Source organism: Mus musculus, chromosome 13 (assembly GCF_000001635.26).
Source record: "Mus musculus strain C57BL/6J chromosome 13, GRCm38.p6 C57BL/6J".
NCBI classification, from domain to species: domain Eukaryota; kingdom Metazoa; phylum Chordata; class Mammalia; order Rodentia; family Muridae; genus Mus; species Mus musculus.
Genome location: NC_000079.6, coordinates 3,633,027 through 3,657,134, shown reverse-complemented (window position 1 = coordinate 3,657,134; position 24,108 = coordinate 3,633,027). Strand labels below are relative to the sequence as shown.

Here is a 24,108-nt window from a genome sequence, read left to right as displayed (position 1 = left end):
GTCCTGGCTTAGTGCTTAGGAGCAAATTCTGCCCAGCTCAGCTTTAAAGGCTGTGATCACAAGAATCACGCACCTGGAGACCAGCTGCAGGGAAGCAAAATCTTACTTAAACAAATAACGGAGAGCAAAACTGAATAGGAATGTCTTCCCTTATTCATCATTTGGAGACTGTGAGCTTTTCAGAGATGCTGTTTAGACTGGACCAACTGAAAACATGTTTTCATTCCAATTGTTAGGATAATATAAGATTATATTGTGAAGTCTAGCTGTCAAAGCCGTGTGGTACCATAGTGGATAAAAGAGAGGAGGCAAAGACTCTAGGGACTGGGACTAATTTCTAGGCCCTTCCAGGAAACAGAGTTGCCTGAAGGGCAGACACAGTCCATAGCTTGCCCTTATGGTGCAGCTTTAGCCTGTGGACCAGCTCAGCTGCTTGTAATAGATGTGAGCTGGAGAGCTTTGTTCTCAGACCCATTTTCATACTCTCTTTGTGAATAAAATAACTCCCCTGCTCAGAAGGGAAAAAGTGTCACCCCTGAAAGAAAGCAGACTCCCTAAAAAACCAGAAAGAGCCAAGTATGCAAAGGCATTCTTTTTTTTGTCCCAAATGATTTCCAAACTCTCTAAAGTCTTACCTAGCTGCTAGAGGGATTATCGATGGTAGAATTTCAGAGGTATAGGAAAAAGTAAGACTTACCTGGAAGACTATAAGGTACCCAGATACAAACAGTTTCTGGGATCCAACAGGACCTTTCTTCTCCCCTTCCCCCAGCCCCATGCCTCAAACCCACAGGCAGGTTGAAGGCACCCAAGAATGGGCTGTCCAACACACAGCTGAGATAGCTAGTACAACTGCACAATCGGCCTTTACTTAGAGCATTGTTTTTTTGGGGGTTTTGTTTGTTTGTTTGTTTTTTTCATTTTGTTTTTTTTTTCTCTACAAATGCAGGGTTTAAATCTAGAGACTTTGTCCAGAGCACATCTAAAATAGAAGGCGTGTCATCATCTCAGGGGTGAGCCACTTAGAAGCAGTGGTACCTGAATGGCATTTACCAGCCCTTTTCTTCAGAGATGAGGGTACGTCTGTGAGCCAAGCAGGATAGGCAGGACTGCAAGGTTTAGTTTATATTAGAGTAGGTCTAAAATAAGAGTCAATGCCTATGGAAAAACAGAGATCACATAACCCTAACCACTGTTTCACAGCACAGAGACTCCAGTTTACAGTAATCACAGTTCTCTCCTTTTTGTTTCTTTACCAAAAAAAAAAAGACATTCTGCCTGTTGATGATGCTTCTCTCTATATACAGTAGCTTTTTAAGAAGAGCAGATTTGGCTCAGTGGCGCAGCAGTTAAGAGCACTGGCTGCTGTTCCAGAGGACCTGAGTTTGATTCCCACCGTCTACATGGTAGCTTACAAGCATCTGTATCTCTGGTTTCGGCAGATCTGCATCCTCCATTGGCACCAAGCACACATGTGGTACATAGACATACATGCAGGGAAAGCACCCATACACATACAATCAAACTCAAAAACTAAAAATAAATAACAAGGAAAAAACACTGAAATTCATTGTTAACCTCTCTCGCTCTGTGTAGTGTGTGTGTGTGCTCGCGTGTGTGGTGAGTGTGAATGTGTGTGTAAATGTGTGTATATCCTATTTCCCTCTTCCTTTCTAACTTGCTCTCTCTGTCTTGTCTCAGCCAGATTCTTGCTACACAGTCCACACTGTATTGGTCCCCAACTGGAGATTCTCCTGCCTCAGACTCCTGAATGCTGGGGTGGACGGCATGAACCACCACAGTCAGCTTAGACAACCACGTTTCTATTTGCTTCCCAATATTAACTAGTAACAGTATTACATTGTGTTTGATTCACCTTACTGTCTCAGACAGGAAATACCAGAATTGAGATTCTCTTTCTTCCTGAAGTCACATGTCTCTACTCACTTCCCAGAGGTCACCAGGGCAAGGGTAACTCTTCAGTTTCTGCTACTTTACAGTAGGTGTCTTTAGTCACTTAGGCTGGTTTACATGTAAATGTACTGAGTAGGTGCATACAATTCTTAGACAAGATTTGGCATTTTTAAAATCTCCCATTATATTTTTGAGATCTGTTTGTGTTAAGACTAACTCATCTTAACTTTTTTCCCAAAGATTTATTATACATAAGTACACTGTAGCTGTCTTCAGAAGAGAGAGTCAGATCTCATTACAGGTGGTTGTGAGCCACCATATGGTTGCTGGGATTTGAACTCAGGACCTTCAGAAGAGCAGTCAGTGCTCTTAGCCATTGAGCCATCTCACCAGCCCTCATCTTAACTTTTATAGCATGTAAGTATTTAAAAACTTGTCCTTTATAAACAGCTTCAGCAAACATCCTCCACACATCTTCTTACAAGCCTGAAAGTCTCATGAGGGTATATATTTATATAAAAGCAGAACTATTTCAAGCATGCCATATGCTCATTTAAATCATACCACGTGTCATCCAGTAGCTTTCCAGAATGAACCTGTCAGCATGTCCCCTGTGAGTATATCTTGCATTTCCATCTGCCAGCATGATCTAGCAGCATATAAAGGCCATCAGATCTTCCTTATGATGATCCATGCAGTCAGGTGTGCTGGCATATGACTGTACTCACAGCACTAGACAGATAGGTTAAAGTCAGTTTGGGACATACGGTCCACCTTGTCTGAATAAAACGATGACCTATAATATCATTTTGTTGAATTACATACTCATTTGCCTGCATTTACTGATTGGATATTTGAAGATTTCCCTTTTGAACATTTTTTGTTAATATTTCCTATTCTTTGCTAAGTTATATTTATTGGACTGTTAGACTGTTGCTTTATTTTGGATTTTTGAGATAAGGAAGGTCTCACTATGTATACAGGGATGATCTCAAATTTGTGATTCTTCTGTCTCAGCCTCATAAGTTCAGAAATTACAGACATGTGTTGCCAGACTTAGAAACGACCCCTCCTCTTAACACTTTACCAAACAATAGGAGTGGGGTGTGTGTGTGTGTGTGTGTGTGTGTGTGTGTGTGTGTGTGTCTGTGTGTGTTGCCTGCCGGGCGTGGTGGCGCACGCCTTTATTCCTAGCACTTGGGAGGCAGAGGCAGGCGGATTTCTGAGTTCGAGGCCAGCCTGGTCTACAGAGCGAGTTCCAGGACAGCCAGGGCTACACAGAAAAACCCTGTCTCGAAAAAAAACAAAAACAAAACAAAACAAAAAAAAGCAAATTTGCAAATTGTCGTAAATCAGGGTAAAAGACAGAGGCAGAAAGCAAATCCTCGAACTCGAGGAGAGGTTCTAACAGTTTATTTATTCATAAACAGCAATAAGCAAACAAATGGTGAAATGGGCCTGCACTCGTTCACTCACACACTCTTCACTACCCTTTCGGATCTGGCTGGCATGGCCTGGATCAGTGGCAACTCTCTTTCCTGCTTTCCATCCTCTGGAGAGGAACCACAGCGGAGCAGGCTTGTCCTCTGGCAGGTGTCCGCGTGGAGTCCGTGTGAATTATCTCTTGGCACGATGTTTCTCTGTTGGGCCCTGGGATATGAGCGAGTTGCTGTGCTAGACCGGAGGTTTTTAAACTAAATTCAGCCAATTACAACTAGGGCATTTCATACATTACTTCATGGGCTTTCCTTACCATCCGCACGCGCGCGCACACACACGCTATGGCTTGGTTTTCATAGCTATCTGGGGTCACAGGCAGCGTAGTGAGTGCAGCCGCTGAGGCGAGCTCCAGCAGTGCCAGGCAGCTTTACAGCATCGGAAAAAAATGCCTTCTGAGGCCATGTGTTCTTTACTCTGTCTGTGTGTGTGTGTGTGTTGAATGTGTGGTGAGTGTGTGTGTATATGATGAGTGTGTGTGTACGGTGAGTGTGTACAGTGTGTATGGTGTGTGTATGTGTGTTTATGGTGAATGTGTGTGTGGTTATATATATGTGTGTATGTGCTATGTGTGTGTGTATGTGATGTAAGGGAGTATGGTATGGTGTATATGTGTGATTCGTGTCTATGTGTGTGTGTGTGATGTGTATATGTGATATATATGTGTGGTGAATGTGTTTGGTATGTGTATAGTAAGTGTGTGGATGTGGTGAGTGGTGTATGTGTGTCTTTGGTGAGTGTGGTGTGTGTGTGTGCTGTGTGTGGTATGTATGTGTGGTGTGTGTGTGTGTGTGTGTGTGTGTGTGTGTGCGCGCGCGCGCGCTTGCACACTCATGCAGTGCACATGCATGCAGTGGGGTGGTGATAAGCCTAAAGTGCCCTTCATGCATGGAAGGCATATGGTTATGATTGCTCTCTGGTTTTGTTCACATTTGCAGATCTTACACCTGTATAAATTATTCTCTTCAGACCTTGGGAGGGTATCATATATTTCAGGGGGTACACCACACAGAGGGGTGTGCATACATGTGTGGTGTGTGGTATTTATGTGAGGGGGGGAAGTGGAGGGGTCCTGTGGGGGAGGTAGTGCGTGTGGGGTTTGGCATGAGAGTGTGCGTGTGCGTGTGTGTGTTGAGACAGGGTCTCATGATGTAATATTGACTATGTAGTCTGGCTTCAAACTCCTAGAGTTTTACCATAGTCAGCTAGTTTTATATTTTTGAATACGTTCCTTATTGTATATATTACAAATGTCTTCTCCAAACTGTCAACAGAACTTGAATTGAGTTTCAAGATATCAACAGTACCCCTATGAAATATATGGCACCCTCCCAAGGTCTGAAGAGAATGATTTATACAGGTGTAAGATCTGCAAACATCAACACGACCAGAGAGCAATTACAACCGTATGCCTTTCATGCATGAGGAGCACTCTGACCTTATCAAAGCAGCCTTTAATCACCTAACTTCAGCCCCACAAAAGCCTAGGACAGGATAAGGGCTCTCATCCCTCACCTGGAGGTTAAAGAGATCAGCCAATGATACGGTCAAGATCAATTGTGATCTAAGCCTGACCGGTTATTCCAACTTTATACCTAAGACAATTCGGGCCCAGAGAAGCAAAGAAACTTTTTTTTATCACCATAGCCCCGCTTAATAATGGACATAGGAGCCAGGTGTTGTAGTGTATGCTTTAATCCCAGCACTCAGGAGACAGAGGCAGGCAGATCTCTTTGAGTTCAAAGCCAGCCCGGTTTAAAGTGAGTTCCAGGACATCTAGAGCTACATAGTGAGACCCTATCTCAAAAGAAGAAAGGAAAAGCAAGAGTGGACAAGGACCCAAATCCTAGTCATCAGGTGCCTAGGACAAGGAGTAACTTCTCTCATCTCACACAGTATGAAGCCTGTCCTGGCATAACTGTCCCCAAAAATAAGACACAGGGACAAACTTCATCCAACCACTTTTATTGGACAATAATGGTGAGAAAACCTTATTCTCTACCAAAAGATATAGCAGATGGGCTGTTATTGGGTTTTATTGCTAGAGGCAAGATTCTGTTACAAAGACGAAAGAGGCAGACTCCAGTGCCTTTCTGAAAATAACTGCTATTACTATTCCATGCAAAAACATGGATTTCCTCAGAACTTGTACCAGAGACTGACAGAAGGAAGGTGGCTTTTCTCAGTAGAGAATGACTACTGGAAAATTCTCTAATTCTTTCTATTGTATGTGGGGTATTATCAGTATTGTTAAAATATAGAATGTCAATCCGGAAAATTCAGTCTGAATGCAAGACTTAGTATTTCACCCACAATGTACAGGACTCATTGTTATTACTATAGGAAGAAATTGTGACCCCTTTTTCTGCTTTGGCTAAAGAATCTCATTCCCATCTGGATAAAGTTTTGCACTTTCATATTAGCTATTGTTTATATTGTTTGCATTGCAAATCTTGTTACAGCATATACATGAATGTATGTGTATATATATATATATACACATCTATATATAATCTAAAGGGTCTCCAACTTTTTAAAAGATTTTATTTTATTTATCTCTCTCTCTCTCTCTCTCTCTCTCTCTCTCTCTCTCTCTGTGTGTGTGTGTGTGTGTGTGTGTGTGTGTGTGTATACACATACATGTCTGAGTGCTTGAGGAGGCCAGAAGAGGGTGTTGGATCCCCTGGAGCTGAAGTAATGGGCCATTGTAAGCTGCCTTATGTGGGTTCTGGAAACTAAACTCTAGCCCCAAGCTATCTCTCCAGGCTCCCAACATAAACTTTTTTTAACAGATTTGAGTCCTAATATTGGAGACAGTCATCCCCGCCCCCCCCCAAAACAGTGCTTGATGTGGGGGTACAAACTCTGATCTGTAAAGCCCCTGAGTGATATACCTGGGTACAGGTAGACCTTGGAAAGTGCCAGCTGCTGCCCCAGAAAAACCATCCAAATGGCACGATGCCAGCAGAGTAGTGTCCCAGTCCACAGGGTCAAGTGCTTAGAACCTGATGCTTCTGTGGCATGGCACCCAGATAAAAACCATCGACATCAGCATTCTGAGCCCCCAGATTCCCCTGTGCACCTTGAACTGTCTCTATTTGAGGGTGGCCGGTGAAAAGAGAAACACAGAGAACTGAGCCTGTCCTAGAATGACTACATTTGTTCCAGGAGACTAGCAAGGGTTACATCCACAACTGTGATGCCAGACACTGGCCTTCTGGGGCTTCAGAGATCTTCTCTGGGTTCAGAAGAAGACATCAAAAAGGACAACCAGAAGGAACATGAAGGAGCATCAACCAATCTACAGCAATGTTAGTGTTTCAGAGAAACAGGCAGAACTCATACCATGCCCAGGGCTAGGCAAAGCAAGGTGATAACTGGGCCAGCCATCAGCCTTTCCGGCCCCTGCCTGCAGCTCAGTTGTAGGAAAGGTAGTCGATGAGCCGGGGAGGGATGTTCAACTTGGCGACTTTCTCTAGTCCTCGGACACCGGTGGCCTTCCTCAGGCTCACCCTGCAGAGCTGGGAGAGGCTAAGAGGTGTCTCTGGAGGAAAAGGATCAAGGAAATGCATGAGAAAAAGAATCAAGGGAATGCATGAGAAAGGTTTCTAGAAGAAGCACACCCTGTAACCTGCGGAGGTAGAACTGGAAGAGCCCACGAGTTAGGATGGAACATGTGTCATCTCTGAAAAGTCAGATAGCCAGGTACCAGCTGCAAGAAGCCAGGCAATAACATCCCAGTGATATCCACAGGGGTTTCATCTCATGGGATTGGATCTTTAGAGACAGGGGTCTTTTGTTTTGTGGGAGGTGTCGTTGATTTGCTTTTGACACGGACTGCCTAGCAAATAGACTTAGCAAAGAACTGATTTGTGACTAAGAGGTCCATTTGTCACCCATCCAGCTAAGTCAGGCATGGGCGAAGGGTTTAATCCACGGGAGGTGCTAGCAGCTAGCTCATGAACTCTAGGCTCCTTTCCTCAGTGGACCCCTAGGCTACAGGAACATAACAGAAGCTGATGCTTCAGCACATACGCTCCCCAGGGACAGAAGTATTCCTAGTCCATCCTAGTGATCAAGGACAGGAGCTCAGACCTCAGCTCAAAGCGGTCAGCATAAAGTCAAGAACTAGCAAACTGGGGACCAGGATGAATGATAGTGGTTCCTGGCAGCATGGGATATGGGAGTATCTGCACAACAGAACCTGGCTTACTTTCATAGTACTCAAAGCACTTGGCCGGGGCGCTGCTGCTCCACGTGTAGTCCGAGGGCTTCTTGCCCCGGTTGTCCCGGGCATAGATGTTGCCTCCAAACTCTATGAGCATCTCGATGAGGTCAACGTTCTTTACCTTGGCTGCATGATGAAGCGCAGTCTCATGAAGTTTGGCTGCGTTCACATTGGCCCCTGGAGAACCACAGCAGAGAATGTCTGTCACCAAGGAGAGTGTGTGGAACCAAGAGGAGACTGACCTACACATCACCCTTTGTCAGAGGGCAAAAGCAATTTCCGCCCAGAAAACAAAATAACAGACTCCACTGTACCATCTCAAAATTCAAGATTAATACTTATTGTTTTCCTTATCAGAGTGAGGGTTACATTATACATATAAGATATATAATATATATATATAAGACATAAATATAAATATATATATATATATATATATATATATATATATATATATATATATGTGATATATCCCCAAAAAGCAAAACACACACACACATACACACAGCAAAGTAAAGGGCTTCTCAACAGGTTAAATGTTTGTTCTCAGGAACGCTGTAGTCTGTTCTCGTAGGTCCCTAGATTTCCAGAGGCTCATCCTGTGGACACAGACACAGATGACACAGATGACACAGCTGCTCTGTCACAGGCATGTTGGGCTCAAAAACTAACTGGCTGGATAAAAGAATGAAAATTCCTTAAATATACTCTTTTATACACTGGGAGAGATAAAGAAGAAACAGACAATCTGCTTAAAAGGTTGGCTATGAACTCCCTCCACTCCCCTCGTCTTCCTGGGGGTGCACAGAAAGATTCAGGGAGTAGCAGCTGGATACAGCATTCTGAGCCTACAGCCATTGGTTTCCTAGGTCTCCCCTCCAGCTCTAACTGTGTCTGATCTTGCTTAGCTTCTGAGATCAAACCACAGCAGGCACTTCCAGGGCAACATGGCTAAATTCAGCATGTTAAAATACATTAAAAAAAAAAAAAAAGAATTTCGAGGCTTGCAAGATGGTCTAGCCCAAGCCCAGTGACCTGAGCTGGATCCCCAGAAACCACAAAGAGAGGGAAGGGAAGAACAAATTCCTCAAAGCCAGCTGACCTCCAACTGCCATGCATGCACTTTGGCGTGCACACCTGAAGCCATATGCATACAATTACAATAAATTAAAAAATTTAAGGTAAATGTTTAAAATTTTTAAATTTTGATTAAAAAAAAAAAAAGGCCTATGTGAAATGTCCTTCTTGATACATAGCGATCACCAGTTCTATATAATGATTTTCTAAGGTCTCAGAGCTCCTTTGGAAGAAGATGTTAATGTCTTTGAAGGCTCCTCCTGAACCAGTAAAGAATTAATAGCTAACAATTAATAGGAAAAGATTAAAGTATTTTAGAGAAACCAAGCAAATATCTTAGCATCCACAAATTGCCCAAATTACAGTTTCAAGCCAAGGTCATAAAATCAGAGCTATGCTGGCAATGTGCCAGTGTTTAGTGGTCATTTTAGATGTTGGTTCCTTTGCTCCTAGCTGGAAAACCCTACTTTAAAATCTGCTTAATCCTCTAAAGGGATTAAGAGCTGTGTTATCCCAATGGCCACGATGTGGTCCTGAGAACACTCTTTCTGTTCTCCCTGGCAGAATCCAGAGACCTCACATCACCAGGGACTGACCGTTTCCTCCTACAAGGAGAAGGCTTGAGTTACAACACAGAGGAGCTACAGAGTGCCATGAAAAGGCAGTCGGGAAAACCTGGCCAACACTTCTATCACTCTCTTGCCTCAGATGGTATCCTTTCAATACCAGCTTACAGGAGTAAATATTTTTCAGACTGCTGTAATCATCATACACAAACAATTTTTTCATGCTGGATACATGATTTGTAATGAAAATCAAATTGTAGAGCTCACAGAATTTAGTGGCTTTTTCTTATTGATTCTTCCAATATTCTGGCAAGAGCCAACCAGGAAAGGATGGGATTATCTTGGTTTTCAACGGTGGAGAAAGAGGCACAAGGAAGCAAAAGGCTTCCTCAAGGTTGGAGAGAAAGAAGTAGGAAAGATCTAGAACATCCACCTCTCCTTCCTTGCTGTTGGCTACCATGGCTCTTTGATAAGTTTTTGGACTCTTCCAAAGTGGCCTTCCCAAAGTAAATAATTCTTTAAAAAGGAAAGATTTATTTACTTTATGTATCTGAGTGCTCTATCTGCATGTACACCTACATGCCAGAAGAGGGCATCAGATCCCAGTATAGATGGTTGTGAGCCATCATGTGGTTGCTGGGAATTGAACTCAGGACCTCTAGAAGAACAGCCAGTATACTTTTAACCACTAAGCCATCTCTCCAGCCCCAGCACCACTCTTGGCACTCTTTGGCTGGATAGAAAGGAGGGTCAATGAGGAGGGAAACTGACTGAAAACATCAGTTCCAGTGTGCACACAGCAATGCGTCTAGGCCCAACTAGTGCTGAATGAAAATGGGAATAGTGAGAGACTGCTACATCCACACCAGTAGTGACACGCATTACAGGCCTAAAAGCTTGGAAGCAGTCACAAGCAAAGAGTTTCAAGGAAACAGTCTCCTGGAATCTTGGCATTCCAATAGCCCATATACTCAAACCCTGCACAATGGTCATTTCGTGTCTTGGCCAAGCAGGGAGATGGTAGGACTGTTAGCACCAGGACACTCCAAGCCCCGGCCTAACTATGTGACCCTTGTCCTGCGTTACCAGGACAACAACCCTCAATTTCACAATCCACTTGGCTCAGTTCCCACCCTCACAGGTGTGACGTCATTTTCCGTATAAATTAGGGAATCACCCCCCTTCCTTGCTCTCTTCTCTCTTCTCTCTTCTCTCTCTCTCTCCTCTTTCTTCTCTACCCCCTCTTTCTCTTTTTCTTCTTCTCTGCCCTCTACCCGCTTCGCCACCCCCCTATCCCTGCTCAATAAACCTCTCCCATGTAGAACCACCTTGGCCTGGTCTGCTGTCTGGTCTATCCGCTCAAAATATTTCTAGATTAATATTATATGACATTAATTAACATATCAAAGACAACCAGCTCCTTCTGGCCAATTCCATGCTTCAGAGAAAGAAGTCAAAGCTGGCTCATTACCAAAATCTTTACTTCAAAACAAAATAGGATTAATGAGATTTGGAGTAAAACAGAAGCCAGAGAGGTGAGGACTGCCCTAACACACCCTAGCACACAGCTGAAAATGGCCACAAACCTGGGCCATCGGCACAAGTGACCCAGTGCCCAGGAACATGGGCTCTGCCAAGGAGATGGAAGTGTAATTAATCCACATCTGCCACCTCTGGACCCTTCCAGAAGAGTTTAAATATTTACTGTTAGTGATCAGGTGAAAAGTTACTTAACCATAGCAAGTGGACTTTGATCCCACCAGCTCTCTCCCTCTGCAAACACAATCTAATTCCTTAACTCAGCATCTCTACCTACAAAAAGAAAAGGAGCAGCCACCTCTTTGTCCACGTGTGGAGTACAGTATGACCACTTCATACATGTCATAGATCCGCCAGCAGAGCCAGGACCTTTGACTTCACTGCACAAGCACCTGCCGCATGTTTTCCGGAAGATGTGGAATGTGACTCTCTTAGGTTCTCCAACAGGTTTATGGCTCAGCCTCAGTAGCTTAGAATCTCGTTGATTTTGTAAAGCTTATTATGTGAGTCCACAGGACCATGCTACTTCTCTCAGCTTCTATACAGGATGGAAATACTTCACAATGAAAAAGTACACAATGAAAAAGTTGGGGTAGGGTGAGAAGACAGACCCACCCATAGCTCCAGGGTAGTACAATCTCTTTCCTTCTAAATTTGACAAAGCTGGACTATAAGGATAAGACCTAGTTTAAGCCAGTGGAGTGTCAGGGGAGGTACACTGGTGACACTTGGAAAGGAGACTTCCCTCTTCTGAAAAAGCTACCAAAGAGCCCTAAAGTGTAATGTGCTGACGAACTGAGAAATGCTGTCCTCACAATTGCCTATAACTCAGCTCCAGGGACCTAATACCCTCTTCTGGACTCTGCAGGCACCCGTATACCTCTCTCTCTCTCTCTCTCTCTCTCTCTCTCTCTCTCTCTCTCTCTCTCTCCCTCCCTCCCTCCCTCCCTCCCTCTCTCCACCCCTCCCTCCCTCCCTCTCTTTCACACACAGACACAGACAGACAGACAGACAGACAGTAATCAGATGCATTTATTGAGCAATGACTGTATACCAGGCACTATAAAAACATTGAGAATATTCCCAACATATGGGAAAATAAGTTTTACTTTTCCAGTTTCATAGACACAGAGGCCAAAGCCAAGGTCTCCCTGTGAAGTGGAAGAACCTGTCTATCTGCTTTTGCTACCCAGCCATCTGCTAGTATGGTGCAGCTAAGTTATCCACTCAGGTAAATAGTAGCTTGGGCAAACAGCAACATACCTGCATTGAGCAACACTTTGACACAGTCCAAATGCTCCCGGGCACAGGCAACATGTAAAGGCGTCCCAAAATGGCAATCGTGGGCTTCCAGGTTGGCCCCAACATCAATAAGAAGCCTCACGCATTCAGAACTCCCTTGAAAAAAGTGGGGGAAAAGATGAAGACGTTCATGAATACACACACTGGAAATGGTAGCCATGATGAACAGCAGTTGAAAAGGTGGCTGTCTTAGTCAGGTTTTCTATTCCTGCACAAACATCATGACCAAGAAACAATTTGGGGAGGAAAGGGTTAATTTGGCTTACACGTTCGTTCATACTGCTGTTCATCACCAAGGAAGTCAGGATTGGAACTCAAGCAGGTCAGGAAGCAGGAGCTGATGCAGAGGCCATGGAGGGATGTTCTTTACTGGCTTGCTTCCCCTGGCTTGCTCAGCCTGCTCTCTTATAGAACCAAGACTACCAGCCCAGAGATGGTCCGACCCACAAGGGGCCTTTCCCCCTTGATCACTAATTGAGAAAATGCCTTACAGTTGGATCTCATGGAGGCATTTCCTCAACTGAAGCTCCTTTTTCTGTGATAACTCCAGCTGTGTCAAGTTGACACACAAAACCAGCCAGTACATTGGCCCATCAAGAAACCAAGGGCAAATAGCTATATCTCAATATATGAAGTGGCTGGTAACTCTTCATGGCCCTTCTTTTGTGGGTTCCCCCCCTTTAGGGGACCATACGGAGAAGTATCCTAAAATAAAAAGTATGGTCGGTTCACCATAGTTTAGGAGGAAAATATGCCACCTACCTCACAAATATTCATAAAAACCGTCTTTAAGATCCACACCTCAGAATTCTCTGGGCTGCCTATACTTTGGGCTGGCACATTCCAATCTCTCTGTGGAGTGTTTGTTCTCAATTAGCTTTGATAAGTGAACTTCTCCTTAAACTATTTATGTCTCTTGACTGAATTATTTTCTTCAAGGAGACAAGAACCGAGGTTGGTGAGATGGCTTAGCAATTAAGAGCACTGACTCTTCTTCCAGAGGTCCTGAGTTCAAATCCCAGCAACCACATGGTGGCTCACAACCATCCGAAATGAGATCTGACACTCTCTTCTGGTGTGTCTGAAGACAGCTTCAGTGCACTTACATATAACAATAACTAAATCTTTGGGCTAGAGTGAGCAAAGGTCCTGAGTTCAATTCCCAGCATCCACATGATGGCTCACAACCATCTGTACAGCTACAGTGTACTCATATACATAAGATAAATAAATAAATCTTTAACGGGGGAAAAAAAAAGGAGACAAGAACCAAGAGATTGTACTGGTTCTATCTACTGGTGACACCTGGTATCTATACAGGCCTCCTCCTTTGGGCTCTTAGCGCTTTGTACTTGGGTAATTTTGGTCTCTAACATAGGGACTCACCACTCATGCAGGCCTCGTGTAGCGGGGATGCTGTGTACAAAGGAGGGTTGACTTTCGCCCCATAGGACAGCAAGAGCTTCACACACTCAATGCTGCCTGAGGCACAGGCATCACAAAGAGGGGTGCTGCCGTCAATGTTGCGTGCGTCCACCTCAAACAACAGAAGAAGCAGATGTCAAAGGGTAAGGCAAATGAGTGCAATGACACTTTGTAATCTTTATGCAGGTCCATCATTGCAAAGATATCTTAAAATTATCAGTTCACTGGTCTGAAACAAGCCATGGGAGGAAGTTCAAAGAGAAAGGTGCATGGATTGGGGTAGGAATGTAGGAGCCTCTTAAACACAGAAATCTCTCATTGGAGTGTCTCTTCCTGCCCAGAGCAGGATAAAACTCTGCTTCACCCTCACTACCATCCCCAAGCAAATAGTAAACATAGGGCAGAAAGGAGAGCCTGAGGTTGGGGAAGCAAGATTCAAGATGGATTTTAAGTTGAGCTTTGACTAAAAGAAAATGTTAGAGACTGCTTAGCATGGAAAACCATAGGCCAGGAAGAAGCCAACGCCCTAAACTGGAAAGACACACTTAGAATTTATCCAAGTTAGGCTTCTGTGGGTTCACAATGAAAACTGTGACATTTGTTCCATCCCAAGCTTCGGGGAAGGGTACATGGTGTGCTGTGTTCACTCTGCCCTCACATGGTGAGCTCAGAGACCAGAGTCCTGTGTTCTCCATAGGCACATGGGACAGCGAAGATGTCGCCAGCTCTGCTAAGCAGGCAGATAACCTGCAGAATGGAAACCACCAGCAGCAAAATCTACCTGTGCTGTGAATGTGCACACTGGCAAGGGCAGCCAGGTCAGAAGTTTGTTTTGTTAACTTATTTTCTCTGCCTCACCCCAGAGGTTATGTCAGCATCTCACACTGTATATCCTGGAGTTAAGAACTCTGTTTGTTAAACCTACACAGGGATTCCTTCCTTCTACGCTTCTTAAAGCAACAGGCCACCTTTTGGCACTTACTCGTCTTTTAATAAAAAGGACAACTAGTCGACCTCCTTAAACAAACAAACACAACCAAACCTACACAGCAGCTGTTCAGCCCAGGGCCCAGGCAATCACAAAAGAGTCTACCTGGTCATCTGAGAGCAGAGTTGTGCTAAACCACTTTGCTAAAAGTGCCCCATCCATGAACCTGCTCTGGTCAATAACAACCATCCCGCCTCCTCCCATGGCTTTCAGTACCCTAAGCAACCTGTCTATCCGTATCCTTGCACACCTTACAGTCTTTTTTTTCTTTAGTGCTCTACTGAGCCTGTCCCACCAACCCCCAGAGCTGCCACTAGGTGGCTGTCAATGCCGAATGGTCACCCACCTGGGCACCAGCTGCTAGCAGCAGCTGCACACACTGGGCCTGGCCCTGCAGACTTGCTGCATGAAGGGGTGTGATCGAGTCCACAGTGACCTGGTTAACACATGCTCCACTGTCAATCAGCTGCTGAAGCTGGAGGCTCTCACCCCGCTGAGCCGCCTCATGAACGGGCGTGCGCTCCACCCAGAAACCTAAAGAGGAAACAGAATCCTTACTAAGACCCTCCTGCTTCCATCAAAACAAAGGCTCCTAGGCCCATTGGCAGCCAAGACACCACATGTAATCATGTAATTAGTCCCAATGCTCTTATTAAAATCCATAAGCAACCCCCACTAGCTAGAGGGTGGAGCTCAAAGTTCTTGCTAGGGCATATAAGGGTGTCTGCGCTATGAATCTGGCTCATATTGTGAGCCAATCTCTTGCCCCTGGTCTCTTACAGCTATATGCCTTATAGCTCACTGCTGCACCCAGCAGTTCCACATGTGTACTTCTGTATGTTGTACCTTACCAAAAGGGAAGTGCTCCATAAGTGGCAATATACAATTTGAGGGGATAGTGAAAAATAGCAAATTAACAGCTTAAAGTCAACGTGAGAGGTGAAAAACCCCAAGTAAGAGAAGTTTCATGAAACCCTTAAAAAGAGGATAAGGAACTGGTCGTGGTGGTGCACGCCTTTAATCCCAGCACTCGGGAGGCAGAGGCAGGCGGATTTCTGAGTTCGAGGCCAGCCTGGTCTACAAAGTGAGCTCCAGGACAGCCAGGGCTATACAGAGAAACCCTGTCTCGAAAAAAAACAAAAAAACAAAAAAACAAAAAAAAAGAAGATAAGGTAAATCTTAAGTTTATGTTGGGGTAGTGGAGAGAGAAAAAGGAGGAGAGTAGTAGTAGCTTTCCAATGCTATCACCCATGCCCAGGTCAACATGCAACTGCCTTTGAGTTATCTCTGATTCTGTTAGTAATCCTTCACCCACACTCCTGTAAGTAAACACAACAAATATAGAAATGATACAAGTAAGTGTTCAGCAAGAAATGGGTGGATAAGCAAAATGTGCTATACAAACATTAGCTTTACGTAGGGAGAAGATAGGAGCAGACATGGATAAACCTTGAAAACATTATGTTAAGTGAAATAAGCCAGTCACAAAAGGCCATATGATGTATGATTCCACTCACACAAGATATCTAAAGTAAACACAATTGTAGAGACAGAAAGCAGCATGACGGGACCAAGGAGGATGGAGAGTTATATGACATCTAATGGGTATACGAGGTCAGTTTTGCAGGATGAAGAGCTCTGTGGGTGAAGCATGATAAATGCTGTGCTCATTGTGCAATGTAACGTAATGAAACAACTCTCCATCTGAAAATGTCCAGATGGTAGCCTTTAGCTCTATGCTCTTTACCACAATTCAAGTGTTTAGAGGAGAGCTAGAGAGATGGAACGGCTGTTAAGAGTGCTGGCTACTCTTCCAGAAGACCTGGGCTCAATTCCTAGCTCCCACGTGGAGGGTTCATAATCATGTTAACTCCAGCCCTGAAGGATCGGATACCCTCTTCCAGCCTCTGATGCCTCTGAACACATGTAGTACACAAACATACATGCAGGTCAAACACTCATAGCAAAAAATGTTTTTAAATTTTTTAAGAGTAACTGTATTGGTTCCTTTTCTCACTGCAATAACAAAACACATGACAGAAGCTACTTAAGGAGGGAAGACTTTAATTTGGCTCAGAGTAAGAGAGGAAAGCCATGCTGGCAGGGAAGGCATGCATTGAGAGCAGGAGGTAGCTCACACACTGTGTGCACAGTCGGGAAGCAGAGAGAGATGAATGCTAGGCATCAGTTCACGTTCTGCTTTTTTTTTTTTTTCTTTTCCATTTTGTCTGGGACCCCCAGCTCGTGGACTGGAGTCACCCACATTCATTTGGGTCTTCCCTCTTTAGTTGTACCTTCCTGGAAAGGTTCTCGCAGAAATACCCAGAGGTGTATCTCCCAGATTATTCCGAGTCTAAATAAGAAATAGTAGCTCTTCAGTAACAACAAGCCAGAGAAGAACACGCTCGCTGACATCAGAACAAAGATAGCATTACAGCCGAGAAGTACATTTGTCATCTAGGCTTCACCAGATACTCCGAACCACTGATGTCTCCTCCAGGTTCATAAACCAGGGAGGAATAAGACATTCTCTTCATAAAGACCAGTAACAACCATCAGGAAGGGTAAGGGGAAAAGTATGGTAAAGATAACATGTGGATGTGAACCTTAAATAGATTCCTGAAGACTGCACACAGAAAACACAGTCAACTGGAAACTGGCTGGCTGCTTAGGCTTCACTTCAGGCTGGTCCAACCCAGAGCCAAGAACCCAGTTATGATAAATTGCTCCATTTCTGAATCTCAGCATTATGCCCTTCAATATAGTGCTGCATTGGAAACCTGAGCCCCTGTACTGTTTTAGCAAGCTCCCTCTGGGGCTGGGGCTCAGTCCTCAATCTTTGCTATATAATTGCTCTCTCATTACCAGCTTGCTCCCACCTCCCCTCCTCCTTAGGGAGTCAAATAATAAGATGGCCATGTGGGACTTCAGTCATAGTCTTCCAGGGACTTCTATTTTTTTTGTATGTGTGCTGCTGGTTCACGTGTACATATGTGCACATGTATGTCAGGCCAGAGGTTGATCCCCTGTGTCTTCCTTAATTGTGTTTTCTATTGTCTTATGAGATGGAATCTCTCATTGAAACTGGAGTTCACCAACCAGGACAGACCAACTGGCCAACATATTCTATCACATCTTAATAAACCTCAACTGGCTCAACTTAGCAAACTTCATACTGACTCCTCTAGAATCCCTGCTTTACCTTAGTGGGAAATCTCTGAGAAGCACTCCATAGGTATCACTGTCTCTGGCTTCCACTGTCCTTGGCAGACTGAGTTCCTACCCTGTTTATCTACTCGGGTCCTGGTCCTCTGAGATGGAGTCCACACTCTTTACATACAAATGGTGAGCTCCAGATAAACAGCAGGGACTCTTCTGACCGGGCAGCTGTGGTGTGAGCATTCATACCAGGACAAGCAGCAAAAGAGTCTCTTCTTTACCTGCTTCCTCCCTGTTGGTTTCTTTAGCATCTCACTTAATTACATAGGGCTTAATTGCATGAGCTCAAGAAGAATCTGTACAGTCCAGGCCCAGCTACTGTCCAAGAAAACTAGGATTGTAGCTGCCCTTCCCCATCCTGCCTGGTGCAGAGCAAGCCAACTTTCTAGAGACCCTCCTTCACAATATACTATAGATATGTCCAGTGCTGGGCTGGACTTGACCTTAACGTTGACAGGGATCGTGGCTGTGACTGAAACTGCTTCTCTCCAGCCCTGTCATCTCTCAGTAGGAAGCAGCCCATTCCAAAAAGAGAGCATCTTCAAACCCACCAAGGACATAATCAGGGCAAAGTGCTCCATCATTGTGACTGTGAATGGGGGTCAAACCTCAGGGATGCCTTCTTCGATGTGATATGAATCAGCAATCTTATTCCAAGTAAGTCACTGAAGGGGATGTGAAGGTTAGAGTTGAAGCTCAGTTGGTAGAGAGCTTGACTACATGCACAAAGCTTGGCTTAACCCCCAGCATTGCATAAAACAGGGTGTGCTTGGATCTGAAGAGATGCCTCCGTGGTTAAGAGAACATAGTACTCTTCCAGAGGACCTGAGTTTGGTTCCCAAGTCTCTTATAACTGCCTTTAACTCCAACAGCAGGAGGTCTGATGTAGGCATTGAATTTACACACACACACGCACCATGTAATAACTAAAAATAAAAGTATTTAATGGGGTAAGGGGGTCTGCCTGCACACACTTGTAATCCCAACACTTGAGAGGCAGAGGCAGGTAGATCTCTGTGAGTTCAAGGCCAGCCTCATCTACAGAGCTAGTTCCCAGCACAGTCAGATCTGTTACCCAGACAAATCCTATCTAGAAAAACAAATAAGCAAATGAAGATAAATAAATATAGATACAGAAGGGGCCAGCTACACATGCGGGGATACCACCAGGAAAGAACTGAATGCCTATGATTGGGAACAAGATGCTGTAGGGGATGCTTCAAGACACACTTATCTTTATTTAGCTCTCAGGGAAAAGTCCAGGGTCCTGAGTGACTTATCCCCAAAGCTTTGGAAAACTAAGATTTGTGTCACTAACAATGAATTCTAGAGCTGAGGACTTCAGAGATATTATACAACTGACACACACACACACAGCAGGGAGAGCCAAATGTATGACCCCTTTACTTTCCCAAACCTCCTTACAAAGGCAGTCAAAGAACACAAGCATTGGTACAGGCGAAGGAACAGACCAGCCTCTTCCTGAGGTTGGTTATCTCTGTACACTGAGGGTTTACCCTCCTCCCCACTGTACAGATGGCAGTGCCTGTTCTTCAGGATCCTACGACCACTAAACATAATATATGTGCCCGAGAACGGCCCAAAGTAGACAGTGCTATTGATCATCAGCATCCAGCTTTAATTGTACAGTCTGTATTTAAACAGACCTGAAGCCGGGTGAGGTAGTGCACACCTTTGATCCCAGCACTGGGGAGGCAAAGGCAGGCAGATTTCTGAGTTCGAGGCCAGCCTGGTCTACAGAGTGAGTTCCAGGACAGCCAGGGCTACACAGAGAAACCCTGCCTTACTTTAAATGTGGGCGCTTTTGTTAGCTTTTAAGATAGTTCTCAAGCGTATCTTTTTAGATGTTTTAATTATGAATCTCCAAAATAGTCTTTGACAAAACAAAACAAAATAAAACACGATACAAATGACCTGTGATGTGACTTTAAAAGGCACTCAATGTAAGGGGGGGGGGGGCAATATTGCCTTATTGTTTCAGTCTATGTTGTTTTTTAGATATTTTCTTTATTTACATTTCAAATGTTATCCCCTCTGCTATCCCCTCCCCCTCCCCCTCCCCCTGCTGACCAACCCAACTACTCCCACAGTCTATATTTTTTTTAAAAACATACAATGAGGTAAAAAATAAAATAAAATGTTTGCCTTCAAAGAGGGGCAGGGAGCAGCAACTTGAAAGACTAAGTAAAGAAAAGAAAGTGAAAGAGAGTAGGGGAAAGTGAAACAGATTGGCAACTAAGTTAAAAGAACAAGGAAACCAAACCGGGCGGACAGGCGGGCGGGGCGCAGAAAGAGCGACTCCTCTCCCTGCTGAAAAGGAGCTCACTTAGAACACCTAGAACACGTGATCGCCCTCCTTCCCTGCCTTTAGTCATCCTGGTATGTTTATTAAGTGAGGGTACACTCCCTTAGTTCCCACAGTTCGATCACAAAACACAGCGAGCCTGGGCTTCAAGCCAAGTATCTTTTCTTGTTTGTTTTTTTACTTTTTGAGAGAGGTCCTTGGTAGTAGCCTGAGCTGGCCTTAAATTCACAGCGTATCTGGGCCACCTAGCTGAGATTACCAGTAAGAACTTTCAGGCCTGGCTTATTTTCTTCATTCTGAAGAACTTGAGAAAAGGCTTCATTGGCAACCAGCCACCTTAGTTTTCTTGTGAAGGAGGTGACTTTTCACAGGGCCATGTTACAGAAAAGATATTAACGTGCTGTTTTGTTCATAAACGTGTTTATTACTTGACTATTATTTTCTTTAAACTTTTTCGGCCTCCGGTATGCTTTCAAGCTTGTTTGTCAACAAGTTCTCTTTGAATTCCTGTTTTTATTAAACAATTTCTTTTTTTTAAAGATTTATTTATTTATTATATGTAAGTACACTGTAGCTGTCTTCAGACACTCCAGAAGAGGGAGTCAGATCTCATTACAGATGGTTGTGAGCAACCATGTGGTTGCTGGGATTCAAACTCAGGACCTTCGGAAGAGCAGTCAGTGCTCTTAACCGATGAGCCATCTCACCAGCCCCACGTTTTCATTCTAACCATTCAAAGTTTCATTCTAAGCCTTGAAAAGCATCCTGAATCCTTGCTAAGACTGAACATGTCACAGGGATAAAAATGGTAAAGCCAGAGGGTTCCTAATAACACATGGAAGATCTTTTCTTTCCTTTCTCTCCAAAGACCTCATGAAGCCAAGGTGTGGTGGCACAGGCCTTTAATCCCAGCACTCAGGAGGCAGAGGCAGAGGCAGGCGGATTTCTGAGTTCGAGGCCAGCTTGGTATACAAAGTGAGTTCCAGGACAGCCAGGGCTACACAGAGAAACCCTGTCTCGAGGAAAAAAAAAAAAAAAAAAAGACCTCATGAAATCGAGAGAAAATTACATAAGCAAATGAAAGTAATCTAAAAGTGCTATACATAAATATTCTGGTTACCATTCAGCAGGAATATAATATTAGAAGTCAGAATATTACAGTTAAAGTTCCCTGTGGTGGGTTCCACTTTTACTGGAACAGTGGTACTGTTTTGGATCCAGCACCTTCAGTTTAAGCCAGAAATACAAATACCAGCAGGGCACATTTTTGGGGACACATATTAAATTTTTTAAATTACAGTGTCAAAAATAGCCAAGAACCCTAACACCCGCTAATCAAGAATATGATTTTCATTGGGCAGTGATGGCGCATGCCTTTAATCCCAGCACTCGGGAGGCAGAGGCAGGCGAATTTATGAGTTCGAGGCCAGCCTGGTCTACAGAGTGAGTTCCAGGACAGCCAGGGCTACACAGAGAAACCCCGTCTAGGAAAAAAAAAAAAAAGATTTCTCCACAAGCTATGCAGAAAATATACTTGGGAGTGGTGTTTTTAAAAAATATTTAGAGAAAATATTGTGACATATAGCCTAGGTTGGCCTAGAACTCACAGCCCCACTGTCTCTACTTTCTGAGGGTTAGGATTACAGGTAAGAGCCCTCATGCCAGGCTCTGATGCCAGACTAACCCCTATCTGAACAAAAAAATGTATGCTTAGTAGGCTTCTGTGGTTAGCCATCCACTGCCTAGTCACACGAATCAAATAGTGACCACGCTATCAGGGTCAAAGTCTTGTGCCAGCCAAGGGTGCCAAGAAAAACAGGTGCTTATTAAAGAGGCTTTGATTGTTCTGAAGGAGTTTGTTTTGAAGAAATCAATTAAAAGATCTATCTACCTTGTTATGATTGTAATTACAATCATAATAAATTGCAGCTAAATTAACTCGATTTTCTTTACATTACTTTTTTTTTTTGGTTTTTGAGACAGAGTTTCTCTGGGTAGCCCTGGCTGTCCTGGAACACACTTTGTAGACCAGGCTGTCCTCGAACTCAGAAATCCTCCTGCCTCTGCCTCCCATGTGCTGGGATTAAAGGCGTGCGCCATCATGCCCGGCTTACATTACTTTTTTTTTAACTCACATAAAGGAACATTTTGGCTTTCTTTCTTCTATTTATTTTCAAGCTATTGAAGCACAATGTCATTGTCCTTTCTATTTACCATATTATTATTTTGTAAACAAGAAAAAAAATGTACTTCTCCAAAGAATGCTCCTTTGCCTTCAAATTCATTTTATGGATTAAAACAGCCCAAAGGTACAGAGGACACTTCTTCAGCACCAGGTATGTCCCAGTGTTGGGCCATGACCTCATTCTGGAGCAGACTCCCTGGTTGCAGCTGCTGCAACCTACAGGGTATGTGTAGGATGCTTTAAGCCCCGCAAGCAATTCACTGCACCAAACGTGGTGCAGTGACCGCAGTAGGCTCCGGATGAGGCTGCCAACCAGTGTACACTTTCCAGACTCTGCGGGTGAATTGGGCAACGACCCCGCATGCTCCCCAAAGTGTGCGGTGCTCTGGTAGACTGGCGGTTCTGAATCCCATACCTGGTGCATCACAGAGAAGACCAGCTGCACAGTGCACCGGCTAGAAACAGGGCGACAGACATTAAACGTCGGTCTGAGATGACCAGGATCGTCCGGGCCCTACTCGAATCACTACACCCCACCCCAACGCCTCTGACCACCAACTTGGAACGGCGCGCGATGCCCATCTCTGGGACAAAGGCCACCCATGAGCTTGCTCTGTCCCCAAGTGCTGATCTCCTGGTCCTGACTCCAGCCCCGGTGTGGTGTCCTTGGCGGTTGCGGCGCGAAACACGTACCCACATCTCCCAGGAAGCAGCCGTCCCCGGCGCGCGGCTCCATGCTGCTCGCCCGCTGGGCTCCCCTGTCTACCGGCCTTGTGACTCAGAGCTCTGGGACCTGAGCCGGGACCTAAACCGAGACCTACCCCGGAGCGCAGGCCGCTGGGCGGGGCCTGATTGCTACCATGGCCACCGCTGGGAGTTGTAGTTTCTGTATCCGCCGCGTGCCACCTGAGCGTCCCCACTCCGCTGTCACTGCTGAAGGGTGACATGCAAATCAGAAGAGTGCAAAATATGTGTCCGTGTTGACACCAGTGAATATACGTCCATTAACAACTCCTGTGTTTGGCAGAAAAGCTTAAATCCCGGTGTCCTAGCTAAAAGATACGTTCGTATGCAAAATGTTTAGCTCCTCAAACGCGTGCCCATGTGCAAAAAGTGTTTAGCTGCCAAAACTGGCCTTCTGTGGTTTACACTGATCCCGCTGAGCAAAGTATTCAGTCTCTTCATGCCTGAAACTTTGAAGAAAACGTTTTCACTGAAGATGGTGATCAAAATGCCTAACTTCTTTCTTTCTTTCCTCTCTCTCTCTCTCTCTCTCTCTCTCTCTCTCTCTCTCCCTCCCTTCCTCTCTCCCTCCCTCTCTTTCTTTCTTTCAAAATAAATCTTAACTTTCAAATAGCTGGTATTCATTGAAGAAAACCACGTTTCTTGGTGAATGGTTTTAATCAGGTGTTTCACTAACCAGTTTAGCAGAAGGAGTTGGAGCTCTATGAGCAACCTAGCAGAAAGGAGAAACCAGTCTTCCCAGGGGGTTCCAGGTCAACCAAAAACGTGAGATACTTGGGAGACACTCTCATCTTGACCAGTACAGAGGCTCACGGAGGAAATACAACGTGACTTGAACATGATAACATCAGAATCACTGGAAATAGCACTAGAAGTCATCCTTTGAGGTAAGGATGCTTGGATGGCCGGAAACTTCATCTGCACCTTGGACCACAGGTTTAGGAGACCTTGAATGGTATCTGTTGGGAACCCGAACTTCTGGAATAAACCTTGGAATAAAATTCCAAATCTTTTAGTAAAAGGATCTGTATCTATTTGGCCATTTGTTTATCAAATTTTGGCTCTTGTGGTTTTGTTTTTGTTTGTTTTGTTTTGCAG

At 44.5% G+C, this 24,108-nt stretch overlaps 1 protein-coding gene across 3 annotated transcripts; it reads right to left on the bottom strand.

Annotated features, from left to right (window-relative positions):
• Window positions 1-3,312: 3,312 nt before the first annotated feature.
• Window positions 3,313-23,546, bottom strand: Asb13 (ankyrin repeat and SOCS box-containing 13). 3 transcript variants are annotated; one of them, XR_003950427.1, is made up of 7 exons: window positions 22,960-23,546; window positions 14,883-15,070; window positions 13,510-13,660; window positions 12,085-12,219; window positions 8,142-8,238; window positions 7,625-7,816; window positions 3,313-6,955 (listed from the first exon to the last, which is right to left on the bottom strand). XR_003950427.1 is itself a non-coding variant. In NM_178283.4 (6 exons), the coding sequence occupies exons 1-6, from the start codon at window positions 23,000-23,002 to the stop codon at window positions 6,828-6,830; spliced, it is 837 nt and encodes a 278-aa protein (NP_840068.1). In that variant the 5' UTR covers window positions 23,003-23,103; the 3' UTR covers window positions 5,356-6,827. The 3 variants fall into 3 exon arrangements, 2 of the variants coding, with proteins under 2 accessions (NP_840068.1, NP_001254653.1); NM_178283.4 differs by lacking the exon at window positions 8,142-8,238 and having other exon boundaries at window positions 5,356-6,955; window positions 22,960-23,103; NM_001267724.1 differs by lacking the exons at window positions 8,142-8,238; window positions 13,510-13,660; window positions 14,883-15,070 and having other exon boundaries at window positions 5,356-6,955; window positions 7,761-7,816; window positions 22,960-23,103.
• Between the last annotated feature and the right edge of the window lie 562 nt (window positions 23,547-24,108).

Bases quoted from the DNA above. Each gene is read 5' to 3' on its own strand.
- Asb13 (NM_178283.4), bottom strand. From the start codon at position 23,002: ATGGAGCCGCGCGCCGGGGACGGCTGCTTCCTGGGAGATGTGG. The intron at 12,220-13,509 runs GTGAGTCCCTAT...ACTTTTTTCAAG, and splicing joins ACACGAGGCCTGCATGAGTG to GGAGTTCTGAATGCGTGAGG. The intron at 6,956-7,624 runs GTAAGCCAGGTT...CTTTTCCTCCAG, and splicing joins GTGCTTTGAGTACTATGAAA to AGACACCTCTTAGCCTCTCC.